The sequence below is a fragment of the Rutidosis leptorrhynchoides genome, chromosome 4 (genome assembly GCF_046630445.1).
Source record: "Rutidosis leptorrhynchoides isolate AG116_Rl617_1_P2 chromosome 4, CSIRO_AGI_Rlap_v1, whole genome shotgun sequence".
NCBI lineage: Eukaryota > Viridiplantae > Streptophyta > Magnoliopsida > Asterales > Asteraceae > Rutidosis > Rutidosis leptorrhynchoides.
The window spans coordinates 51888099-51913076 of record NC_092336.1 but is presented as its reverse complement, the minus strand read 5'-3'; the positions used below and the strand labels follow the sequence as shown (position 1 = coordinate 51913076).

Genomic DNA, 24978 nt, shown 5'->3' with positions numbered 1-24978 from the left:
CATGACCGCCTTTTCTGTTTTTGTTTGCTAGTTCGTCGACATCAAATAGTTTTTACTGTAGCAAATAGTGTGTACTGTAGCAAATAGTGTTTACTGTAGCAAATAGTGTTTACTGTAGCAAATAGTGTTTTCACTGTAGCACTGTAGCAAAATACGGTTTCACTGTAGCAAATAGTGTTTTACTGTAGCAAAATAGTGTTTTACTGTAGCAAAGTCATTTTTACTTGTACATATATATATATATATATATATATATATATATATATACATACATATATATATATATATATGTATATTTACATAGTATTAAATCATATAGAGAATTGGTTTAAATTAGTCGAAATTTTCCGGGTCATCACAAGTTACCACGAGTAGGCTCACGGTTTTAAAAAATTTGATTACTCCCCAAATTAATCTCGGATTACTCGTTATTAATAACAATCAGTCCCGATTTTTCAAAATCCCTTTAATTAGTCGGTTAATGAGTCAAAATCAGATTTTTGATCATAGTCCATCAAAGTCAAATAAGTCAACATTTATACTGAATTTAAACTAAAATTTTAGATTTTCTGAACAAAATGAATGATAGTAGTCAATTATGTTAAAGTTTATGTTTATATTTATGGTTTTCTTCTTACACGTATAAATTTAAAATTAATTATTTACAATACAATTAATCCTCAAATTGTCGATTACTCTTTTCAAATTCCCGAACGATTAAACCCCGAGTAGCGAATTTTGCAACCTTGGTCGTAGCTATGTGATATCAGCCCTTGTCCCAGAGATGAGATTTCAATGTACATGACTCGCGTTCGAATCTCATCAATGAGTTTTCTCATGTCCCGGGTTTCCATCTGACATGTGTTTTGGATGTGATCAGGGCCCGTCGGTGATTTTTAAGAAGCTGGTCAAAAAAATTATAATTATAATTTATATATTGTATTCGATTAATTTATTTTTAATAAACTTTTAAAATATAATTCAAGTATTCATTTAGTTTAATAAATTGTTTATACAATTGAAAAGGTCAAGTCATATATATATATATATATATATATATATATATATATATATATATATATATATATATATATATATATATAGGGGCAGGATCAATGGGGAAGTAACCAATCGGGGGGAAGCAAATTTTTTTTCGTTTTTTTTGAATTTTTTTTTTCCCGGTATCAAGATCACATGAAAATATGAACATTTAGAAGAGACACTTCGTGATGAATGTTATTATTTAGGCGGGAAAACGATCGACAAAAATAACATTCAAGATAATATTGTTCGTGAAGAATATGAACGTTTTTTTTCTTCATGTTTTGTGAAGTAAAATTTAGCCCGATTTAGAGTTTAGGGTTTAGGGTTTAGGGTTTGGTGTTTTGGGTTTATTCCATAAACCCAAAACAACAAACCCTAAACCCTAAACTCTAAACCGTTCGTGTTAAAAACTCAATCTAAATCCTAAATCTAAATCCTAAATCTAAACCCTAAACCCTAAATTTATAAACCCTAATATCTAAACCCTATAAACCCTAATATCTAAACCCTAATATTTAAACCCCAATAGCTAAAACCTCAAAATACGCTCAAAAAACACGATAATTGTTATATATTACTTCTTCGAGCATTTTTCCGCCAAAAAAAAAAATATTTATCACAAAGTGTCTCTACTAAATGTTCATATTTTCATCTCATCTATAATGTTCGTGAACAAAGTTTTTTCAAAAAACGAAAAAAAAAGTTTTTGCTTCCCCCCGAATGGTTACTTCCCTCTTGATCCTACCACTATATATATATATATATATATATATATATATATATATATATATATATATATATATATATATATATATATAGTAGAGGGATCAAATGAGAACCATTTTTAAAATGAGAACTCTGAGAACTCTAACTTAATTTGATGAAAATTGATGTACAACTAGTGTAGAACAGCATGTTCTACATGCTGTTCTATCATCATCTTCTACATAAAATGTAGAACAAGCTAACAATGCATCTAAAGACCAAAAATAAAAATTGTTCGACTATGCCTATTTTTTGTTCGGCCGCGTCATTTTTTTTACTCGAATACCTAATTCTCAGAGTTCTCATTCTAAAAATAGTTCTCATTTGATCCCTCTACTATATATATATATATATATATATATATATATATATATATATATATATATATATATATATATATATATATACTAGGTTTTGAGTCCGTGCGTTGCACGGCTGCTCAATAACCCTTTCAAATCATTTAGTACATAGATATAGATATATAAAATATACATATCGATTTCTATTATATAGTTTATATAAGGAGCTGGATTGATTCCACTAAAGGCACGTCCATCATTTTGTGCAGCTTCAAATTTATCACCTACAAGTTAAAACAACAATAACATTCTTTAAACTCTTACATAGTCCTTTTGACCTACAAACTTGCAACCAATAATATGAATATTTCAGTATCATTATTTTTACTATTATAAAAAAGACACTTTCAATTTCTATTTAGTTGCTATTTGCGGTTCCAAAAAAAAATAAAAATTCTATCTAGTTGTAACACCTACGCGTAAAGAAGCCCAGATGGTGAAATACATAATCACAAATGTTTAACATCAACCAACGTTTCATTATGACTAAATGATTCATTTTGTGAATCTTTGTTGTCCACATTTGTCAGACTATTATGAATCATCATTATTTAACCGAGATGGTTAATTTTGGTACCTTTATGCAAAACATGAATTGAAAACATGCAATATGAATCATCTGTGTTTTTAGACGCTGCATTGATTTCATTGTTCCGAATCCGACTTGAATCGATCGACGGTTTTTTTGTGATTTAAACTTGAACACACCGATAATTTTCACCGTTAAAATTATCCAAAATAACTCGATCTGAATATATATCGATTTGATTGGTTTCTTCCGATTTCATATCCACAAATGATTTGGTTTGGACTATGGATTATTTACAAAGAACCAAACTATACAATTTTTATTAAGAACGAATTTTCTGGAGGTGGGAGAAAAGGAATGAAGGAAGATGTTAACGTTTTCTTATTCAATTAGTGTTTAATGCAGTTACTCCGTATTATTAATACAATTTAGGGTTTGTTTGAGGTTAGTTTAAAAGAGAATTTAGGGTTGTGAATAAAAGATGCGTAGATCCTCACCGTTTCAATTTTTTTATTTAACTAGTTAATAACCCGCGAATTCGCGAGATTTTTGAAAGGCTAAATTTTTATTATGTTAATTATATTTTATTTTATGTTTTTTTGTATAAACATGATTTTAGATGTTTATATAACTACATTTTTTTATACTGTTAATGTAAAAATATAAAATTGTATCTATTATAGTTGACTAACATTGAACAGATTGTAATATATGATTACATTGACAAAAGTTTGATGATCTCTTAAACATATTACGTTAAAGAGTCAGTTAGGTAAGTAATATTATTCTAAGTACAAAATAAGTGACGTCTAAGTACAAAATAAGTGACGTACATACATGTCATTAGTTTTAAGAGATACAGAATCATGGATTTAGTTGAATTAACAAAATATAGTACCAAAAGAGATGTTGACATTAGCCATTAGTCACTTAACGTTAGTATTAAATGAGAAATAGTACTCAATAAAAATATTAAATTTTAACAGTTTTTGATTAGTAACCTGTTGTCTAGCTGGGTGCTTGATTTCATGATAAAATCATCATAAAATCTGAGACAAGTTGATATAACTCAATGGATTTGCATATTATCAAGAATTATTATTTTTTATGATGGATACCTATATAAAGATCACTATCACTATATACATTAAAAGAGGATTTCGATTAACTAATAATTATTTTCAAAACTCTTTTTATTACCGTTAGATTAGAAAATTACATCATAATACCCCTTATCCAACGGTCCTTAATCATCCCCTTAAAATATTAGCTAATAAATCATTCTTAACAAAAATTATACCCTTAATACCCTTTAAAATAAATACGCGGACCTAAAACCCTTAAAAATAAAATACCCGGACCTCAAGTTTCTATTCGCATCCATCTTCAGAGAGACTACAGATTAAACCCAGATGAATTCATCTTCTTCATCGATCCAATCTTCAGAGAAGTTTCTATTTTGATTATTGAAATAAATAACCGATTATTTTGAGCAACAGCGATGATGAAGCATATGCAGATTTAAATTTAATAATTGTACAAAAATCAATGTTAAGAGCTTGTGGTAATGAACGACCCAACACCGATCCTTCATCATCATCATCATCATCGTCGTCATCATCATCATCATCATCTCGGCTACAATTTGTATATATGCAGATAATCTCTATGTTACAAGGTTTGTTTCTTTTTGTTTGGTCATCTTATTTTCATATAACTAACAATGACTTAGAAATTGAGAAAAGAGATATTCTATATGTGTTTACGTTTGATTCGATATATAGATTATATGCATCTATATTATGGGCATTATGTAACTGTTGAATTATGATTTTGCAATATGAATCATTTGAGTTTAATTGGATTTATCATGTTTGCTTATAGCTTTTAGGTAAGTCAAACTTGTAGTGTATTGATTTAATGTCGGATATTGTTTGTTTGTTTTGATATATTTGGGAGTCGTTTTATGGTTATTTGTGTTTCCTTTTAGGTAAGGTAGTGAATTTAAGAATAGTAATTGGTGTCTGTTTAGTTTTCTTAATTAATTTTTTTAAGTTATGAGTTTGATGTTCAGAATTATTCAGTCTAGGAAGAAGATGTTGATTAGTAATAGTAATTATGCTGCAACTGAACAGAACTATGAATTAAAACAGTTGGTTGAAAACAACAGTTGTTTAAGTTACTGGTAATAATATGTATCACATGAGCAATCCGAAACTGGTCATTATTGATAACAAATTATTTCATTCTAAAATAAGTAGGTAAGCGTAGTTCTTTCTTCATTAAAACGTCAAAGAATGCATAGATGAAGATGAACTGTTAAAATAGAAACCCGCGAGGTTGTGCTATTGTTATTTTTGGGACTTATGAAAAAAGTTTTATTGTTATTTTTGGGACTTATGAAACAAGTTTTTCTATTCAAATTTATAACTTTGTTGTTGTATCAGGTTGAAGAAAATGTGGAGATTAAAGGAGATAGTGGTGCACTAGAGAGTGGTCCACCAAAAGAAGGAACGCAAGCTAAACCTACATAATTGTTCTATTTTCTATATTTGTTTTGCAGGGAAAAGACTGCTTTATATGCAAACAAAGTGGCCACTGTGTGAAAGATTGCCCAGAAAAATCTAATTACGGATCTAAAAAAAAAAACTAAATTATGTTTGAAATGTATATAATCAGTTATTTGTAGTATGTGTATAATTTTGTTAGTTTCTGATGTTTGTCCTAAATTTGTAGTAGATAATCAAGAACGCACAGAAAATTAATCGTTTGCTCTAAAATTGGGATGAAGAAGGATGGCATCTCGAAGAGAAACAATCAGGGTAACATCACATTCGGTTTATTCTCAGCGTTTAATCATCAAATCATTATCCACAATATTGGTATGATTATGCATAATCAATCTGATTCATAGTTTTCATATTTTTTTGTGTGACTATAGTTGTATATTAGGGTATTATTATAAATGTAATCAAAAAATTAGGTAATTACTAAATTATCACAGCAAAATGGGTTAGAATTGTCATCCCACCAGTGTGTTGTCAAATGGGTTAAAATTGCCATCCTAACCCATCTGCAGTTTGGGATCAATGTCAAATGGGTTGGTTTTGAAAGTGTATTATATGAATTTTTACAATGTACAAATAAGTTCTTAGTGTGATTAGTTGTGGTTTGGGTATCGAATTAATACTTTTGGTTTGACAACTAATTGTCCAGCACCAGTTTCAAAATGGGAATTTGACCAAATGGTTTGGAAACTAAAGTGAAGCACACATTAGCTTTAAAATAGCTTTAAAAAAAGTTGTTTCCACCAATTAACTTACCTACAAATAATTATATAGGCATTAAATGGTCAAATAGTCGTTCACTTTTAAACGTCAAGTGACACGAAAAGTTGTTCTATTCAGGATTACAAAATAATTTCATTTTACTTTAATGCTCATAAACATACGAAAGAATGGATTTTATATGTTATAATAATGTAGACACACCTTATGCGAAACTAACCATTTTTATGGTATTCCATGTTCCAGAAATGTGATGCCCAACGTTTTCTGATACCTAACAGGATACCTCAGCTTGGGATAGAAAACTCGAGCAAGAAAATGAAGTTAATTGATTTGGTTTTAGTTGCATTTGTAAATCAGTTTGCTGCGTTTTAATATAATCTACATTGAGTCGAAACAAGGATAAATGGTGGCTATATAGATTTAACGTATAATCTGCATTTAGACCATTTAGTCTAACGGGTCAAATAAAAGAGATATCATATGGGTCGAACATGTCAAAGGGGATAAAAGTGAACATTAGTGTTACTACTCCAATAGCATTCTACAAGCAACCATATTAAACAATTGGAAAGTCATAATGCCATATGCAACCTACACCCCATATTCTTATCCCCGCCCATCGGCAATATATGAAATACCAGAGGTGGTGGAAGACTATCGTCCAGCTGCAATTATTATTGTCAAAGAAGGTTAGTTACTTATGAATTGATGATATTTATTATGATAGTTAATAATGTTACTTCTTTAATTCAAATGGCATTTTACTAATTATTGACTTCAGCTACTCTAATTTATGTTTATCATACATACTCTAGATAGATATTTGGCCAAATTATTAATATTAACTGACTTTTAACTAAATAACCATTGTACAGAATGTCATTATTTATTAATGTTACATTTTTGTTGGAAAATGTAACATTGGTATTTAGATACATGGTGCTCATGGTTACCTGCTTGATCAATTCATGATAAATGGAAAAAAAAAATGACACAAATATGGCGGATTATTAAAAATTTGATGCAATTTCTTACTGATTCACGTACCCTGGACTGGCATTCCTTGAAAGACAATAAAATTTAACTTGACCTGGGCTCAAAGTTTTGAGGTAATGTTGATTTTAGTTCCAATGCATATAAGTACAATGTTGATTTTAGTTCAAAAAGTTTTTTTTTTTTTTTTTTTTTTTTTTTTTTTGGCAAAAGTTGATGTTGATATAAATCTTCATGCAGAGGACTCAACAATGGAATGGTTTCAAGAAGCTATAAATTTGTTGTAATCGACTTTCAAGAAAATGTATTGGAACAACGGGTAATAAACTTACATGCTTATTTATTAGACTAATTCATTTCTAGGGTTAACAATTACATACGATAATAGTTGTTGTAGACAAAAGTTTCACCACGTTCAACCCATTTACTTATACTTGAGTTGAGTTGGGTTTCCAATTGCGTCTATGGATGGTATGGAATTTTATCAAGGTGTTTTCGAACGCTTATAGCCTCAAAATTTACTTAAGTCAAAGTTGTCTTATTATGAAGTTCAAATAAAAAATAATGTTGATAGGTCAAGCTATACTGACCAGTTTTAGCCCGCATAAAAATTTCATATTTACTTGATCATACTACAATATCATCATTAGTTAGATCATTAAAGTCATAAATTTTCCATCTTGACAGCTTCAGCTTGGGAAGCTGTCAAGTCCATTTTAGAACTTGAGATGGAAACTTGCCTGCGGGAAGAGGGTACTTACCAATTCCAGGAAGGTAGATTATTTATGTAGCCTATAAGTGACAAAATGGGTGGGTCAGGGTCGAAATGCGTCTTTTATTTGCATGTTGAAGGAAGTTGGCTCGGTTCAGGCTATATTTTTCCATAACACTTTATAGCATAAAAATCTACTGTAGTGATTGAAAGTTGTTTTTTGCTTATCACAAATCATAGTACATTAGGGTTAATTGATTTTGTTTTGCAACTGTTAATGTTCATGTAAATACATAATACGCATAGTTGTAGGAGACTTACGAAATTTGCTAATATCAACCGAGTTGATGACATGTTATTGATTTGTAAGAGTGTGTCTTTTCTGGAGTTTTCATCTCATGCCAAAAGTGGCAGTTTTTTTTATATGACGAATGATGACAGGTACTTTATAAATACAATGAAAAGTAACACAAGTGAAATTGGGTTTATTTTAGTCTACTTAAGTTTACCTACTAGGTATAATTAGTTGTAATTAACCGTTAATTTGGGATTACCGAAAAAGATAGCGACGTGAGAACGCTACTTCGGCAGATATTGACAACTCTCTCAATCTTACAAGGTAAGTTACTCAATAGTATAACCTGTCTTATAAGATTACCATCTACATCACCAGGCTCCTTATAATTGTTACCATTCAGCCTTACTTTGTAGAAAATGTGATTCAACCCATTTGCTTATAACTTGGTCAATTTGCTTCAAACGTACCCAATAAAATAACTTTTATAAAGGAAATGGAAACAAGTTAAATGCGTTGACTGGGTGATATCAAATGAAAGTTGACCAATGCCAATTTCAATGCATACAACCAACTACATCGCTTTATTAAAAAGTAATGTCCTTAGTTAGCATTTGTTTTCAAATGTGTAAGTTAAAAGTTAATAATATTTGTAATACATCTAGTATTCTATAGGTTAGTACCTATGAGGCTAAGAAATAATGTAGCAGCTTGAGTCATTGAAGTAAAATCACTTGACAACCTTAAAGGTCGAGATATGTGTGCATTTACATTAATGTGTATTTATGTTTGTTTTATTATCAGTTCTACAACTTATTTAAATTTTAGTTCGTTAATGTAACAAAATGACCAGACCAAGTTTTTTGGTCTGCTCTTAAACTGTCATTCGTTATTAGTTTTTTAGATATTCGAGCCTTATGTAATTCGAGTTGCTTTGTAAGTACTTGAATACACTTTAGATAAATACAAGATCATGACCGAGACCAAGAACGTTGTAGATAGTCACACATTATTAGTAAATTAAAGTTTATGTTGAACCGGCCGTGATGGCTTATGTGGTTGTGAATTTTATGGTGTGTGCCAACATGCATAATATATTGTTGATAAACTTACACTGAATCATATTAATTAGCTACTAATTTTGTGTCAATGTTTATTCAGGATACTCTAGAGCTATATATGAGTGAGGGAACTCTTGAGGATAATTGGGGAGAGCATTAACTTCTATGTCCTTGGATCATTGAATCTTCTTGGTTAAAGGATTCTAAATTGAGAGAAGTTTTTAAATTCGGTTGAGCATGTATTTAAGATATCCCCTACATCACATAAAGCATAACATCACATACTAAGTGTCAGCACCTAATGTCCCCCTACCTAACAAACACGTGTCATACCCCACATAATTTCTTTCATTTTATTTTTTCTTTCCCGTAAAAATATAGAACACACCACGTGTCCCAGACCTATCCTGAAAATTTCATTCACACCCTCTCTGTCTCTTCTTCTCTCTTCGCATAACCAGACAAATAAATCAAAACGCCATTTTTTCACACCTTCAACTTTGAAATCATATGTCAACATCATAGTATTACCGTTGAGAGTTTTACAAATCGAACGGTATCCGCTTTGTATAAACGGCTTAAACTTGGTCTCAAACGATTCACGTCGATGATGCCCGCTCCGAACCTTTTCCGTTATGTGGAAGATCAAGTATTTAAGTTTCTAAGTACAATTTTGAGGTTGATTATTCATCCAGGTTGTATATTTTAACAAGGTTAGTAACCCTAATTTTTTTAATCAATATATACAAGGAATCAGGATGTACATGTATGTAGTGTATTTACAGGTATTTTAATCTTTTGATTGATTAATTCATGGTTTCAAATTGAGATTAATAGCAAAATCAAAAACTCGAAACCCTAAATTTTGTGGTTCACTGGTACAAATATAAGTTCAATTATTTGTTGGTCGTTAATTTTGATGTAAAGTAACGATTTTAATGGTGATTACCTTTGAAATATTCAAATTTGGAGTTATGCAAACAAGATTTGTGTGATCTCACTTGATTATTAGAAGACCCAAAATAATTTAGTCATAATTCTGGAGTCGCACAATTTCTAGGGTTTCAGTTCATAGGTTATTTTTTATTTTAATTTTTAAGAAGCAATCTATAATCACAAAACAAAATGGGAAGATGTTCTTATGATTTCAGATACCTTCTTATATGTGTTTTGGAAAGTTGTTATTTTTTAAGGTTATTGTGATAAGGGCCTTTGATCGTCACAACTGGCTAAAAAGAGATACAAGCATTTTGAAGAGGAACTTTTGGTAAATCCAGTAAGATATTCTTTCCAAGTAACTTCTTTGTTGAATTATTTGTAGTTGCAGTAAAGCATGGTTGACGAATGGAATTCACTACATGTTAACTTATAATTTGTTGACGTGAATTAAAATATATATCTAATTTCTGCAGAATGATGACATGGATACCGAAGCTAAGAAAATTTCTAAACTCCAAATGCACAAGAGGTCACCTGGAGCAAAGAAGCCTAAAAATTACTTTGTGGCTTCTGGTTTACGCAGCTACAAAGGCTCTCTCACATTAACTTTTATCGGTCCAAGTACAACACTAGAGGTATAGTATTTCATCTTCTACAATAACACGATCCATAACACGTATATCGCTTCTTACTATTGATAAATTAATATGAATATTTCAGCTTTGGAGATCGCCATCCAAGTGATGTGCAATCAGGTCCTTGACAATGATGTCCTTGCTCAACACATAATCAACCTTTGTCATTCATAATCCTCTACAACTAGGTAACACACATTTGTCTCATTCAAGCTTGCCCGTGTGCTGATGGTGTTAACACCGAAAACTAATTGCAAATGTGAATATCAGTAGTCATATCTAATATTTTTATTGCTCTCACAGAAGTACGAGTCAGTCACCAGCTTGCCAAGTAGGTATTGTTCTTAATTATTTTTTAGGATATAGTTTTGAATGTTTCTTTTTTCTGGACCATTTCCAGTACTACAAATTACAGTGCTTTTGCATCATTTTACACGAGAAATTTGCGGAGAAATTCCCCGACATTAAGTCACATTTTTGGTATTGCACACGTTAGCTGCCATAATGGGTTAGTGTAAAAATTGGGATTGCTTAATCCCATAAAGTATTTTAGGTGGGTGAACAATGCTTTACTGATCAAAATGCATTGACTTTTAGACATGCCAATATGTGTTTAAGTTGCCATACTTTTGTCATGTTCCGCCTTTGTAAACTAAGTTGATTTTTTTACTCAACAAACTGTATCAAAATATTGGGTTTTGTTGTTTTATCTAACTCAATCAAAATAAAACTTATCCTAAGTCGAACAGTCCATGTTTAGGTGGGTCAAAAGAGCCACCTCTGAGTTTTTTTACTTCATTGCAAAGCAACCAGGCCGAAGTTAAATTTTTTTTTTTTTGCCCGACATTGTGTGTAAGCTTTATTGGTTCGAAGCTTACTAATAGTCTATGCATAGTAGATATTATTGTGCAAGCTCTTAACGGTGGGGCTGCTGACACCAATTTTGGTGGTGTACCTCAACATACCTCCAGGGCTAATGCTTTGCTTCGGGAATAAGTATCTTTCTCATTTCTTTGTCTTAGTACTTCGTCAAACAATAAATTTGTAGAAAGCGACTGCAACAGGTGGCTGTGGTGGTGAGACTTTTGAGTAGCTCGAGTGTTGGTCGGGTACATTATTTTAGTCCGATTACGAATGGTAAACATGAGAACTCGAAATTCATTAATTCCGTCTTGATTGATTTAAAGTAAGTACTTTTATATGCAATCTTTATGTGTTTATACTTATACATTTGTACTTATTTGATACTGTAAACACAAGCTAATTTAATACACTTTGTTAAATATACGCAGTGGTATTATTGCTCTCCACACATTATATTATTGCTATATCTTATTAAATAATGAATAATTTCGGTCCAAATGTTTGCTATTTTTGTAAGTTATCTTTATTAGTGATTGTCCTATTTGATTTGCGATGTTATAGGAATAGCTGTCTGAATAGTTCTCTTGATTACTTATATTCCAACTGTTAGCTAATTCATCAGCTTCATCGGTAAGTTTCTATCAAATAGTTAAACATTTTGTACTTACTATCAATAGTTGGCAACTGTTAATAGATAGTTATAACGGTTTGGTTTTGTTTCATAATACCCGTTTAGAGTCACTTTTAGAGATGTAGTCTTTTGTACTTATTAATCCTAATTCTAATTTACGTCGATATTGACGGCAGTTGATTGGTTGAGGGGGACGGTTTCTACTGTTGACACCATTTCCCTTTTTCACCCAGAAAAATCCGACCCGTTTAGCAATAGGAAACGGGCCTCATCTGATTCCAACCTGTTGAGCAATAGTTGAAAGGAAAAAAACGTGCTATTGGATTCATCTGATTCCATGTGGCTAACCAAAATCTATTCATATTTATTCGAGGAAGATGTTCATGTTTACAACTAACTTATGTATTTCCACTGGAGCAATGTGACGGAAGTATCTGAATGTGATGGAATTATGTGATGGATGTCAATCTTACCCCTCAGTAACACTTGACTGAAAATAATTGGTTTTGAAACAATGGAAATAGTTGGTATATTGGTGCGTCAATCTTCTCCTTTAAAAGAGTTTAGTTGCACTATTCATTACTTCATTGACAAATAGAACAATATATGAGTGTCACCCAATTTGACCAACTTTTACCTAATGTATTAAATTGTGCTTATAATTTCATCACTTGTAGGTAATGTGTTTTGTGTTTTGCTAATATTAAAATTAGTAACCTTAATCTATATGTTTTGTGTAAAGCAAAAAATTGTAACCATATTATGTTTATTTCATCCACAAGAATATACCGTTAATTTATTTAACATATACGTATCCAGTTTGTTGTATTAAGATTCGCCGTGCAACGCACGGGCTCTTAAAGGCTAGTATGTATATATAGGATTTAAATACACAAGTTACATTTAAAATAAAATAATTGCTCGATCCAAAATCCCAATGAGTCACAAGTTATAATCATAGTTTAGATAACGATTAATATTTCACTCTCTGTAGTTTGATTACAAAATGTTAATTTAACTACTACAAACATACTCCTAATTGAGATTATGACTTACTTTTTTATTGGATCTTGTTTACCATCTGACACCTGATTCACGGTTTCATACATATCACTTTGCTAACTTGATGAGAATAGATATGGTTATTGGATTTGTACTGATAAGAAATGTGGTATTTCTTAATTTTGTTGTACTTTCTGTTTATTGTATTATCACTTCTACAACTTAGTTCTACTTTAGTTCGTTAGCGTATACCAAGTTATTTGGTATGCTCTTAAACTGTCATTCATTATTGGACTTATATAATTCGAGTTGGTTTGTAAGTATTTGAATACACTTTAGATAAATACTGGCTAAAAACAAACTAACAAATACTATATATAAATTCATATTACTAGAACAATTCGATATTTAATTTGTCACTTACAAAAACTCCTTAAATTCGCATGTCTTAAGAAACCCTAACTAATGGCTTCAGATCTTTAAGGTTTCTTAGATCATCAGCAACTAATATTAAGCCTCTGTAGAGAGTTGATTGGAGACTTTATTGATGCAGATATTATACCCATTATCGATAATATATCTACTCATTTCTATAAGCTGTTCAAATTATAAAAACTTGCTTGAAAAGTTGATGTCTTCAGTATTGTTTATGGAACATGAATGTCACCTGCTGAACGATGTACAATATTGGTTGGAGGATTCCATCCAACCGATTTACTGAAGGCAAGTATACTTATATTTAAGTATAACATATTAGTTAGTTTAATCTTAATATTTATTATATAATCGTTTTACTTTAAGTATTTTATCACATTAAAACTTGTAGTTAAACTAATATTATCATTCATTATCTTATCATAGTTAATCAGTAACCACATCGAGAAGATTGACAATCAAATTCAAAGAATGGAATCTTTGAAAGCTGGTATCTTAGAAAAAGAGATTGCACTAACTACACATCTTAACAAGTTAGAAGCCATTATAGGAGATGCTTTAACTGAGAAAATTTTTGTGAATAAAGGTGATGAATCTCCCATGTCAAATAATGAAAATTGTATGTCAAGTTCAGTTGAGAACCTAACTATTATGCACAACTTTATGGATGAGATAAATTTAATCAATACATTTTAAACTTTGAATATGTTTTAATATTATACACATTTATAACGAAAATATAATGTTATGATTTTTACAGGCTGACCAATTACGTCAAAAGGCTTTGTCGGAGATCCAAAAGATACTCAAAATATGACCACAAGCAATGACATTCTTCACAAATCATGACCACGTCAAAAGATTTAGGACACTGACTAATTTGTGGGAAACTACACCGAAGAATTGAAAAGAACATAAAAAGTTAAATTATCATCGTCTGCAACTATATACGACGAACATATTAGCAGATACGGATCATTGATTACTATTACTTTCGATTTTAAGTCCGTATTTTATTTTGAACAAGTTATATAACTCCATACCCATTTAGTTGCTTGCCATATTGTCTTGTCCATCGATGTGCTTGCTATGTTTTGGATATCCACGAAAGCTTCTTCGATATTTGTAATGTGATGATTTTGACCGTTCCACCACTTAAGAAGTTGATCCCAAATGAATGTCGATATTGAGCATGTGATTAATATGTGATCGACTGTTTCCACCGTTGAATTGCATAGTGGGCAAAGAACTGAGTTTAAGTCGATGTCTCTTTTGCCGAGTTCCGACATAGTTGGGATTATATGCATGATCCCTCTCCAACGAAGATGTAAATTTTTCGTGGAAGTGCTCTATTTCTGATGGTTTTCAAACTGCTGGCAGCATCCGAGCTTTTTCTCATCAATCAAAGCAGATAGGCAACTTGAGGTAAAGGTTCCTAATGAGTCCATCGTCCATTTCCAAGCATCGTCACTGTCAGACAAGAAAAAAGGTTCAATTAGTTGAGTGATCTCTACTAAATCATTTGAGGTTCGACCTCTAGGAGGTCTGGACCATGGTTTAGGGTAGGGTTGAGGGTTTGGGGTTTAGGGTTTAGGAATGATTTAGGGTTTAGGGTTTTTATGGTTTAGATATTGGGTTTAGGGTTTAGAGTTTAGTGTATAGGGTTTAGTGTTTAGGGTTTATAGTTTACACTTTAAGCTTTAAATTTTAGAATTTATGATTTAAGGTTTATGATATAGGGTTTCGGGTTTCGGGTTTTGTTTTTACAATTTATTGTTTAGAGTATAGATATAGGGTTTAGTGTATAGGATTTAGGGTTTAAGTTTAGGTTTTATGGTTTAGTGTATAGGGTTTAGGGTATATGGTTTAGTGTTTAGGGTTTAATGTTTATAGTTTAGGGTTTAGATTTTAAAATTTAAGGTTTATGGTTTAGGGTTTATGGTATAGGGTTTAGGGTTTAGGGTTTAGGGTTTAGGATTTAGTGTGTAGGGTATAGCGTTGGTGGTTTAGGGTTTACGGTTGGTTTAAGTTTTAGAGTTTAGAGTTTAGATATAGGGTTTAGGGTTTAGAGTTTAGTGTATAATGTTTATGATTTAGTGTTTAGGGTTTATGGATTACAGATTAGGGTTTAGGGTTTAGAATTTAGAATTTATGATTTAGGGTTTAGGTTATATTAGGTTTTAGGGTTTAGGGTTTATTTATTAGCGTTTATGGTTTTGGGTTTAGTGTTTAGGGTTAGGGTTTAGAGTTTAGTGTATAGGGTTTAGAGTATAGTGTTTAGGGTTTATGGTTTAGACTTTAAGGTTTAAGGTTTAGATTTTAGAATTTATGATTTAAGGTTTAGGATATAGGGTTTCGTGTTTAGGGTTTTGTTTTTACAATTTATGGTTTAGAGTATAGATATAGAGTTTATGGTTTAGAGTTTAGTGTATAGGATTTGGGGTTTAGGTTTGGGGTTTATGGTTTAATGTATAGGGTTTAGGGTATATGGTTTAGGGTTTATAGTTTAGGGTTTAGAGTTTAGATTTTAGAATTTAAGGTTTAGGGTTTAGGGTATAGAGTTTAGGGTTTAAAGTTTAGTGTGTAGGGTATACCGTCGGTGGTTTAGGGTTCGGGGTTGGTTTAGGTTTTAGAGTTTAGGGTTTAGATATAGGGTTTAGGGTTTATAGTTTAGTGTATAGGGTTAATGATTTAATGTTTAGGGTTTATTGTTTACAGGTTAGGGTTTAGAGTTTAGATTTTAGAACTACAAAGTAATTGTGACTATGAGTGGCCCGATCTGAACAACAAAACTCATATATGGGGTATGAAGCAAGAAAAAAGATCAAAGAAAAAGTATGTTTCTAAAGGGTAGTTCTTAATTGTAAATGGGTATGTTCCGGATGACAAGTGTTTAATTGCGTTCCCGCGTGACGAACGCATGTTCATCATGGTCCTAGATGGAATTCACCTGGTGTAACAGTTTGTTTCGGTATCAAAGTCTTTTAATTCTGCAGGTTTTTCGTTAGTTTGTGCAGAAGTTTTAATGAATATGGATTTAGTTTCTTTCTATTTTGATGTTTGGCCATGTAATTATTAAACGCTTAAAGATATAACTTATGGTAGCTTAGCACTGAATACTTTGGCATGCAATTGAACTTTATGATATGTCAATTGATGAATGATGGTAATTTTGATATACTACAGATCTTATCATTAAATACGAGTTGCAACTAAACAACTAAAATGTATGATCTTATGTTTGTATAATCTTATTCTTCTGTATATAAAAAAAAATTGCCAATATAAATATATTACAAATAGTATTCTTATGGAAACATGAACTTCATATTGATCATCTTCTATTGTAGATTGTTTGGATAACCAAATTCAAAGCAAAATAACAAATACAATATAATATGATATTAATAAATGATTTCACCCTTCGAAAACCCCGCGAAATCACGGGTCTTTAACTAGTCTATATTTATAATTCACTTAAAATAAAATATGAGGCATGAAGCAACAAACTACAGCATAATTTACTACTTATTTATAAGACTACAATTTCACTTACTACTTAATCATATTTTTCACCTGGTTCATGAAAATCACATATCTACATAAGCTTTTCAATCCAAAAGCATGATAACTTTGTTTTGTAGTTCATTGATAATTGATATTGTATTTAGTGAAAAGCGATAAATCATAACGAGAAGCTATGGCATTACAAACCTGAATGATGGACCATCCATCATTGACCAAACAAAGATCTAAAACATCACTTGATGCAGCTGAAGCATCAAACAGCAAACATCTGCCCACTTAAGATCAATAGCCTAAAACATCATTCGACCTTTACGATAACTTGAAAAGTTATCCGTTTTGGCCAGTTACCCTGAATGCTCATTTTGCAAACTTAACCTATAAATACTGAATATGTAATTCCAATGTACAAAGGCATTCCACTTATTTATGAAGTTTGAACATTTTTTAGATGCAAACATTGGTGTTGCCATGAGAAACAATAGTTATACAAAGGTAAGAACCAAAACTCAATATTACATCTTGAAGTTGTGCAATTTCAAGAATCTGCAGCAATAAAAAGAACAAAATGACCCAAATGAAAAAATGATCAAAAATAACTTTATGACCAAATGACCATTTGTAGTTGACCCATTTAGTTAATTATGCAAATTTGACCCAAATGACCAAATGATAAAATGTAACTCTATGGCTAAATGACCATTTACATTTGACCCATTTCGTTGATAATGCAAACTTGATCCAAATGACCAAATGTAAATTTATGACTAAATGACCATTTGCAGCTGTCTTGTTTAGTTTATAATGCAAATTTGTCCCAAATTTTTGAGTTCCATCTAAACTCTCACCAACTTCACAAAGTTTTAAAAGCCCCTAAATTATACATACCTCAAACATTAGATCCTCAATCTTTGAAAAGTACATGTTTGCAGCCATCAATCGGGAAAGTAGACAAACATGAAACATCCGTTTAGTTTTCCTTCATTTGATGCAAATGAAATGTTAATGATGTAACTATCACTTAATGTGATTATACTACATATGCTTTAAACATTATCACTTTTGGATTATTGAATAAAAATATGTTATCCTGTGGAACCCAAGATGATAATTCACATTAAGGAACATTAATCAAAATTGGAAATATTATTAATCTGGAGCTATATTTAGTTTCTTACTAACAGGGGACTTGTACGTCTATATGTAACATGCTCATTGATTCCAATACGTAAGAGATGTTGCATATTTAGTACTTACTTTTGTATGCAAAGCCTGATCCAATTCTTGCTTATCATTAGGAGGGATATCTTTAGCAAACATCTGATATCCTTGAATCCCATAAAAGGAGATGAATGATATAAAGATTCGCCTCGTATGTTATCTACTTTGTGAGAAGTGGATACATTTGAATCCAGACTCAAGGGTATACCTTTCATGCTTCTGAAGTAAATATCAATAGATGAATTGGGTCAAATATGCAATTGGAACCAAATTAACTGTTATGATCCATAAGTGCATCAAAAAACCTTTTCGGGGATTTTTTTAAGCCAATGCACAAGTTGCGTAAAAGTTTATTCAATATCAGATTCAATGGTAGCATTAGCTTCATCACAAATCACCATTCTTTAACTTGATCCTACCATGTTAAGCAATCTGAAATTCTCCAGCCGTATTAGCCAAGTTAAGCATGTTTATCCGAAAAAGCTTTTGCAACCCTGGATCCAAACTTAAGCATATGTATCCGAAAAAGCTTTTGCAACCACAATCCTCTGGAGGTAAACTTGTTTTTGAAGAATACATCATATGCGACCTCAACATGAATTACAAATTCGTCTATCACATAATAGAATAAAGATGTTTAAGCAGATTAATATGACTAATATAAAACTACATCAAAATTGGTACTTTAAATCAAATTACAACAAATTATTATTGATAAGTTATAAGTTAATCACATCAAAACAGAAACTTTAAAGCAAATTAAAGGAATTAAAGACCTAACCATAATATTTAACAATAAAAATGTTGTAGATACCAGGTCAAGCACAACAAATATATAATTATAATGCAAAATTAATTTTAACCCTAAACCATAAATCTAAACCCAAAACCCTAAAATCTAAACCCTAAACCCTAAATCTAAAAACTTAACCTAAACCCTAACCTAAATCTAAACCCAAAACTCTAAACCTAACCTCTAAACCCTAAATCTAAACCCAAAACCTAAACTCTAAACGCTAAAAAAACTGAACACTGACCCTAAACTCTAAGCCCTACAATATAAACCCTAAAAACTCTGAACCCTAACTTTAAACCATAAGCCCTAAAATATAAACCCTAAACCCGAAATCCTAAATCTAATTCCAAAACCCTAAACCTAAACTCTAAGCCCTAAAATCTAAACACCAAACCCTAAATCTAAACCCAAAACCCTAACCTAAACCCTAAACCCTAAATCTAAACCCAAAACCCTAAACCTAACCTCTAAACCCTAAATCTAAACCCAAAACCTAAACTCTAAACCCTAAAAACTCTGAACACTGACCCTAAACCCTAAGGCCTAAAATATAAACCCTAAAAACTCTGAACCCTAACCCTAAACCCTAAGCCCTAAAATATAAACCCTAAACCCTAAACCTAAATCTAAGCCTTAAAATTTAAACCCAAACCCTAAACCGTAACCTAAACCCTAAACCCAAAACTCTAAACCCTAAACCTAAACCCAAAACTCTAAACCCCAAACCTAAACACTAAACCCTAAATATAAACCCTAAACCCTATGATATAAACGCTAAACTCTAAACCTTATAATATAAACCCTAAACTATAAATATAAACACTAACCCTAAATTAAACCATAATCAGTTATATCATAAATAAATATGTCATAATATTCATATTTTAAATTATACCAAAAACAATTATATCATAAATACATTATAAACAATAAAAAAAAAACCATAAACCATTTAAACAATTAATAGCATAAATACATCCTGTTAATGAAATTTAACTAAAAAACGCGGTATGAATATTGATATTATTTCACCCATCAAATTATGAGCTATTTAAATACATTACAATAATTATGTGAGTACATTTGGTAATAGAAGTACAGACGATTCAAGTGTCAATTCTGGCCCGTTTGATAATGAATATGTTGTAAACAATAAAATTAAAATTAAGTAATATAATATTTCGTAACACTATATATGTGTACTTACAACATCAACATATCTTGAATAACCAACGAAGGTATTGATTTACAAGAGGTGGCAGAATAAGTTTATTGAACATTTTAGGTGACATGATAATAGGTATTGGTTTCAACGCCTAGAAACTTATGTCCAAGATATAATTTGGGTAACAAATCTTATACACTCTAACTTGGCTGAATTTCAACAAGATTGGGAAGACCCAGCTTTCAAGCACTACCAAGAAACTAATATACAAACTTCAAACTTGCACAAATCAAAATTCAACCTTAAAAATTGTACAGTTTACCTTGATCATAGAAAAGGATTTACAGTTGCAGGTTGAAGAACATAACCAACTAAATATAAGAAATCCATTCACAATTAGAAGACTTAAAACATAATAAAAACTTACGATTTAATTTTCAAGAAAACTTCATTGAGGCATAAACACAAACACCTACTCTGCAATCCAAAAGTTAATACTGAGGCATAATATTAAGGATTCAGATATAACTGTATCAAGTATGACCCTAAACTTTGAATGAATAACTATAAATCAAAATAAAACTGACACTATAAATATTGAAAAGTAACATAATAATCGGTTTATTGTCATGCAATCCACGTTGAGGAGAATCAATTGAGTGAGCACCATTTTATAGTTATCATAAGAATCATTGTGAACACACATGGAAAAAACATATTGATAACAAAAAATGATGAGAAAATAATAACAAAAAATTCACAAATCTATTTACCAATGGAAACCGGCCCGTCATCATCGTTCACTGAATCAAAAAAAGGAACATCATGACGATCTGATGGAAATGGAAAGTTTTCAGCAGAACCAAGAACCGAAGATGACTTATCAGAGAACGAACTTGCAAAACGGTTATGCTTTTCAACATATTTGTAATCACAATTTGCCTGGAAGATAAAGTAGATGTGCTTGCAAGAAAAAGATCATCATTAACACCCTCAAGTCAGTTTTATCATCCAGGAGCTGACATTCTTTTGTCGTTTTTAGGGGTATTTTTTTAAAATAAAATAGTAGGAACACAATTGTATGAAGACAATTGGAAGAAAACTTAAATAAGATAATCTGACCACTGGCCAACAAAAACAACATGTATAACTAAATGCATTCAAAAGCTATTACTTAATCACATGCTAGTATGGAAAAACTAACACCAAAAAGACATTCAAAACAATGCATCTCACAAACTGCATTCAACAAATACTACCTAATCATTTATGCAATAATATCTAAAGAACAACATATGGTTGTATGAAGAAGATAAAGCTCAAAAGACCATCCAAATACAACAACTGAAAGATGCAGCTGGAAAACGCATGTCGTATAATCCAACCAAAACACAATAATACATTGGGAAAAAAGAACCAAAGCACACGAATGGAAAACAAACGAACACTGACCTGAAAATGTGATAAACGGAATCCGAGAATATAGCCTTTGAATGCGAAAATCCAATAAATGGCGACGATGATACATAATACGGAAACAAACATAAACATAAGTATATCACTAAAAAAAGGTTAACAGAATTTTTTTTAAGGTATTACTTACCACAAATAACTCAGTCGAGAGCCTGCTAGCAAAACCTGCAACAACAAAAAAAATATGAAATCAATAAGAAGACATCAATAAATAAAATAACAAATGGTGGATATATTCGTCGATAAAAAAAAAGGTAGGATAAGCAAATAAGAAGTCTAGATGAAAGCATGCAACAGTTAATCAGAAACGGAAAGCAGTTGCGCAAAACCTCGTACCAATTGAGGGTGTAAAGAATGTGATCATACCCTAATCAATGGTTGATCCTGAATCGTAACTTTCGCCTGTAAACAAAGAGATCACAAATCATGACGAATCATAATCTAATATTTAATAATCTAAATAATGAAAAAGGGTTTAGATTATTACAACATAAGGATCTAATCTCTAATCAAATATATATACCTTAAATAAACATCAATCTATAAAATAGATTCATAACCTACTTGGAAATTGTATCAAGAATTTGTGGATCTGCTTTTGCTTCCTGGTACAATATGCATAAGAATCTACACAATTCCACCAGGATAATAATCAGTAGCATCAATAATTCTAAAGATACACATGAATGTTGACTTTGAGCTTTTGCGAAAAAGTATCTAAAAACTGATCTAGAAAAATAATTATATAAAAGATAGAAACAACAGTTGTTTTGAACTGGAGTTTTGAGAAGTAGATGACGATGGGTTAAGATAATTAGGGATGCACTTCTTGAAACTGAAAACAGGCTAAAAGTGTTTTGAAAAATTCCAGCCTGAACCGACCCAACTTGTTTCAACATGTACCAAAAAGATGTATTTTGACCCAGACGCACTCATTTTGTCACTTATAGACTACATAAATAATCTACCTTCCTGGAATTGGTTAGTATCTGTTTCCAACAAAAACAAGTTTCCATCTCAAGTTCTCAGGAATTCCTTCATTTAAAACCAAAAGCTAAGATAAAGACTTGACAGCTTCCCGACATGAGGCTGTGAAGATGGAAACTTTATGACTCAAATGATCCATCTAATGATGATATTGTAGTATGACTTCGAATAAAGATGAAATATTTATGCGGACTAAAACTGGTATATTGCAGATTAAATTTAAATATACATATACATATACATATGTATAAAAAATATCGGTAAAAAATATTATTATTAACAACTGAAGAAATATCCTGTTTATTGGTTAATGAGTTCAAAGTAACATCAATTTTCAATAATCCAAACTAAATCAAATGCAAACTTATACCATAACATATGAAATAATACTACCTGTGGACACCTCAAAGTGAAAAGTGAAACCTGAAGCACCTGCTTTCCAAGAAATTTGACATAATAGAGAGGATTTGTTACCATTAAGTGGCAATCCAAATATGCCCTACATTAAGCATTTTGAAGGAGAATAAAAACAACAAAGTAATTTACTTGGTGTGTTTTCTCAAACTTAAGTTACAGCAACCGGAGATTTAAATGAACAAAAGAAACAAACAAAAAGAAATTAACATAAAGGAAACCCTAACCTCTCAAGAAATCACTTCAAAGGGAAAATTCCGTTCATCTCATAAACATACAAAGATATAGAAGGCTGAATTTAAAGGAACTTACAAAATTGAACAAACGTCGGTGTTGCTGGTGGTATGTGGAGCAATCAGGTTCGTAGGAGCGGTGGTGGTGGTCTTTGCGGTAGTGGCGCCGGTGGTTAATGGTGGCGATGGAGGTGATATTGTTGAATGAAGATGAGGTTGTTATTTGTGTGTTTGGCTAGTAGCTTATCGGAGTTATTGGAGCTTGAGAGCTTATGATTTTAATAAGTTTCGAGTCATAAAAATAGAGCTTATGAAAATCATAAACTCTGAAAAAATAAGTTACTTGTAGCTTATGAAAAAAAGTAGAGCTTATGAACTGAAAAATAAGCTCCAGCTAGTTTATCAAACATTTATAAAAAATAATAAGCTCCAGCTACCAGCTTTAAAAATAAGCTCCAGCTCTAGCTCCTGCTTCTGCTCATAAACTACAGCTCCAGCTCCAGCTACTTTCGTCCAAACACACCCTTAATATGAGATTCTTAATTTTACTCCCATGTTTTTATTATTAAAGGGGCATTTTAGGTTGTTTAAAAATTAAAATTGATTTATTAGCTAATATGAATATAGGATTATTTTGAACCGTTGGATTAAGGGGTATTATAATGTAATTTTCTAATCTAATGGTAATTAAGGGGGTTTTGAAAATATTTATTAGCTAATCGATACTCTCTTTTAATGTATAAATAAATAATAGTGATAGTGATAGTGATGCAGTTTAAATTTCTTCTAAATTAGTTGGAGTGTTTCATTTGTTTTAATAGAATTTTTTTATTAAAATCAAAAACTATGAGTATTTGACACGTGTAAATTCCACTTGTCAATCATCCCTATTATTACTCCTCTAATGACAACAAAGCTAAATTAATCTCTTTTATATATATATATATATATATATATATATATATATATATATATATATATATATATATATATATTGTAAGTGTTTTAGTCTACACAAAATCACTAAAACATTTTTATTTAAAGAGTCCATACGAAAGACAGATTGTTTGAGTGCTTAAAACACTTACAATTAAAAAATAATTAAATTCTAAGTCGATTTTTTAATTGTGAAAACGTTATTTGGATCTTTATACAACATACGAGCAAGATCAAAAGATAGAAGAGATAAACACGATGAATCAAAGTTAATATTATATAGAACGCGAACGATTACGTGATTTAAGCAAAGAAACATCGATTGGCAAATGGAGATTGAGCATAATCTACCCCACACGTCTGGATCGCCGCAAGTCTCAAGAGTAGGGCTCTCAAAACTCTTAAACCGTAATGAAAACAAGAACTCGTATTCATAGGTTGTTAGTTTACATTCCTACAGATGCCTTTCGCTAATGAATTAACTCATCCGTACGGATGAATATTATACCCAAACCAGTCTTTGATCCGTACATATGAGTCACTTCATCCGTATGGATGTACCTTTATCTGCATATGCCCGTGCGAATGATAAGTTTCTCACATCTACAAATCTAGGTGTACAGTACATGTAATAAGCATTCATAATGTATTCGTCAAGTGACGAAAATCCAAAG

The 24978-nt window shown here is 31.1% G+C and overlaps 1 protein-coding gene and 1 long non-coding RNA gene across 14 annotated transcripts; one reads left to right on the top strand and one right to left on the bottom strand.

Moving 5' to 3' along the window:
* Nucleotides 1–9513: 9513 nt before the first annotated feature.
* On the top strand, nucleotides 9514–12559 carry LOC139843654 (uncharacterized). Its single transcript, XR_011757668.1, has 3 exons — nucleotides 9514–10324; nucleotides 10461–10622; nucleotides 10708–12559. It is a non-coding gene; the product is annotated as an uncharacterized lncRNA (long non-coding RNA).
* A 4684-nt stretch (nucleotides 12560–17243) lies between these two features.
* LOC139843483 (uncharacterized) lies at nucleotides 17244–23614 on the bottom strand. 13 transcript variants are annotated; one of them, XM_071833576.1, is made up of 9 exons: nucleotides 23448–23614; nucleotides 23092–23153; nucleotides 22299–22361; nucleotides 22101–22136; nucleotides 21865–21899; nucleotides 21714–21748; nucleotides 18337–18912; nucleotides 17968–18058; nucleotides 17244–17625 (listed from the first exon to the last, which is right to left on the bottom strand). In XM_071833576.1, the coding sequence occupies exons 7-9, from the start codon at nucleotides 18513–18515 to the stop codon at nucleotides 17527–17529; spliced, it is 369 nt and encodes a 122-aa protein (XP_071689677.1). In that variant the 5' UTR covers nucleotides 18516–18912; nucleotides 21714–21748; nucleotides 21865–21899; nucleotides 22101–22136; nucleotides 22299–22361; nucleotides 23092–23153; nucleotides 23448–23614; the 3' UTR covers nucleotides 17244–17526. The 13 variants fall into 13 exon arrangements, with proteins under 13 accessions (XP_071689677.1, XP_071689673.1, XP_071689671.1 ...); XM_071833572.1 differs by having other exon boundaries at nucleotides 22703–23614; XM_071833570.1 differs by having other exon boundaries at nucleotides 22299–22823; nucleotides 23092–23614.
* Nucleotides 23615–24978: the final 1364 nt, after the last annotated feature.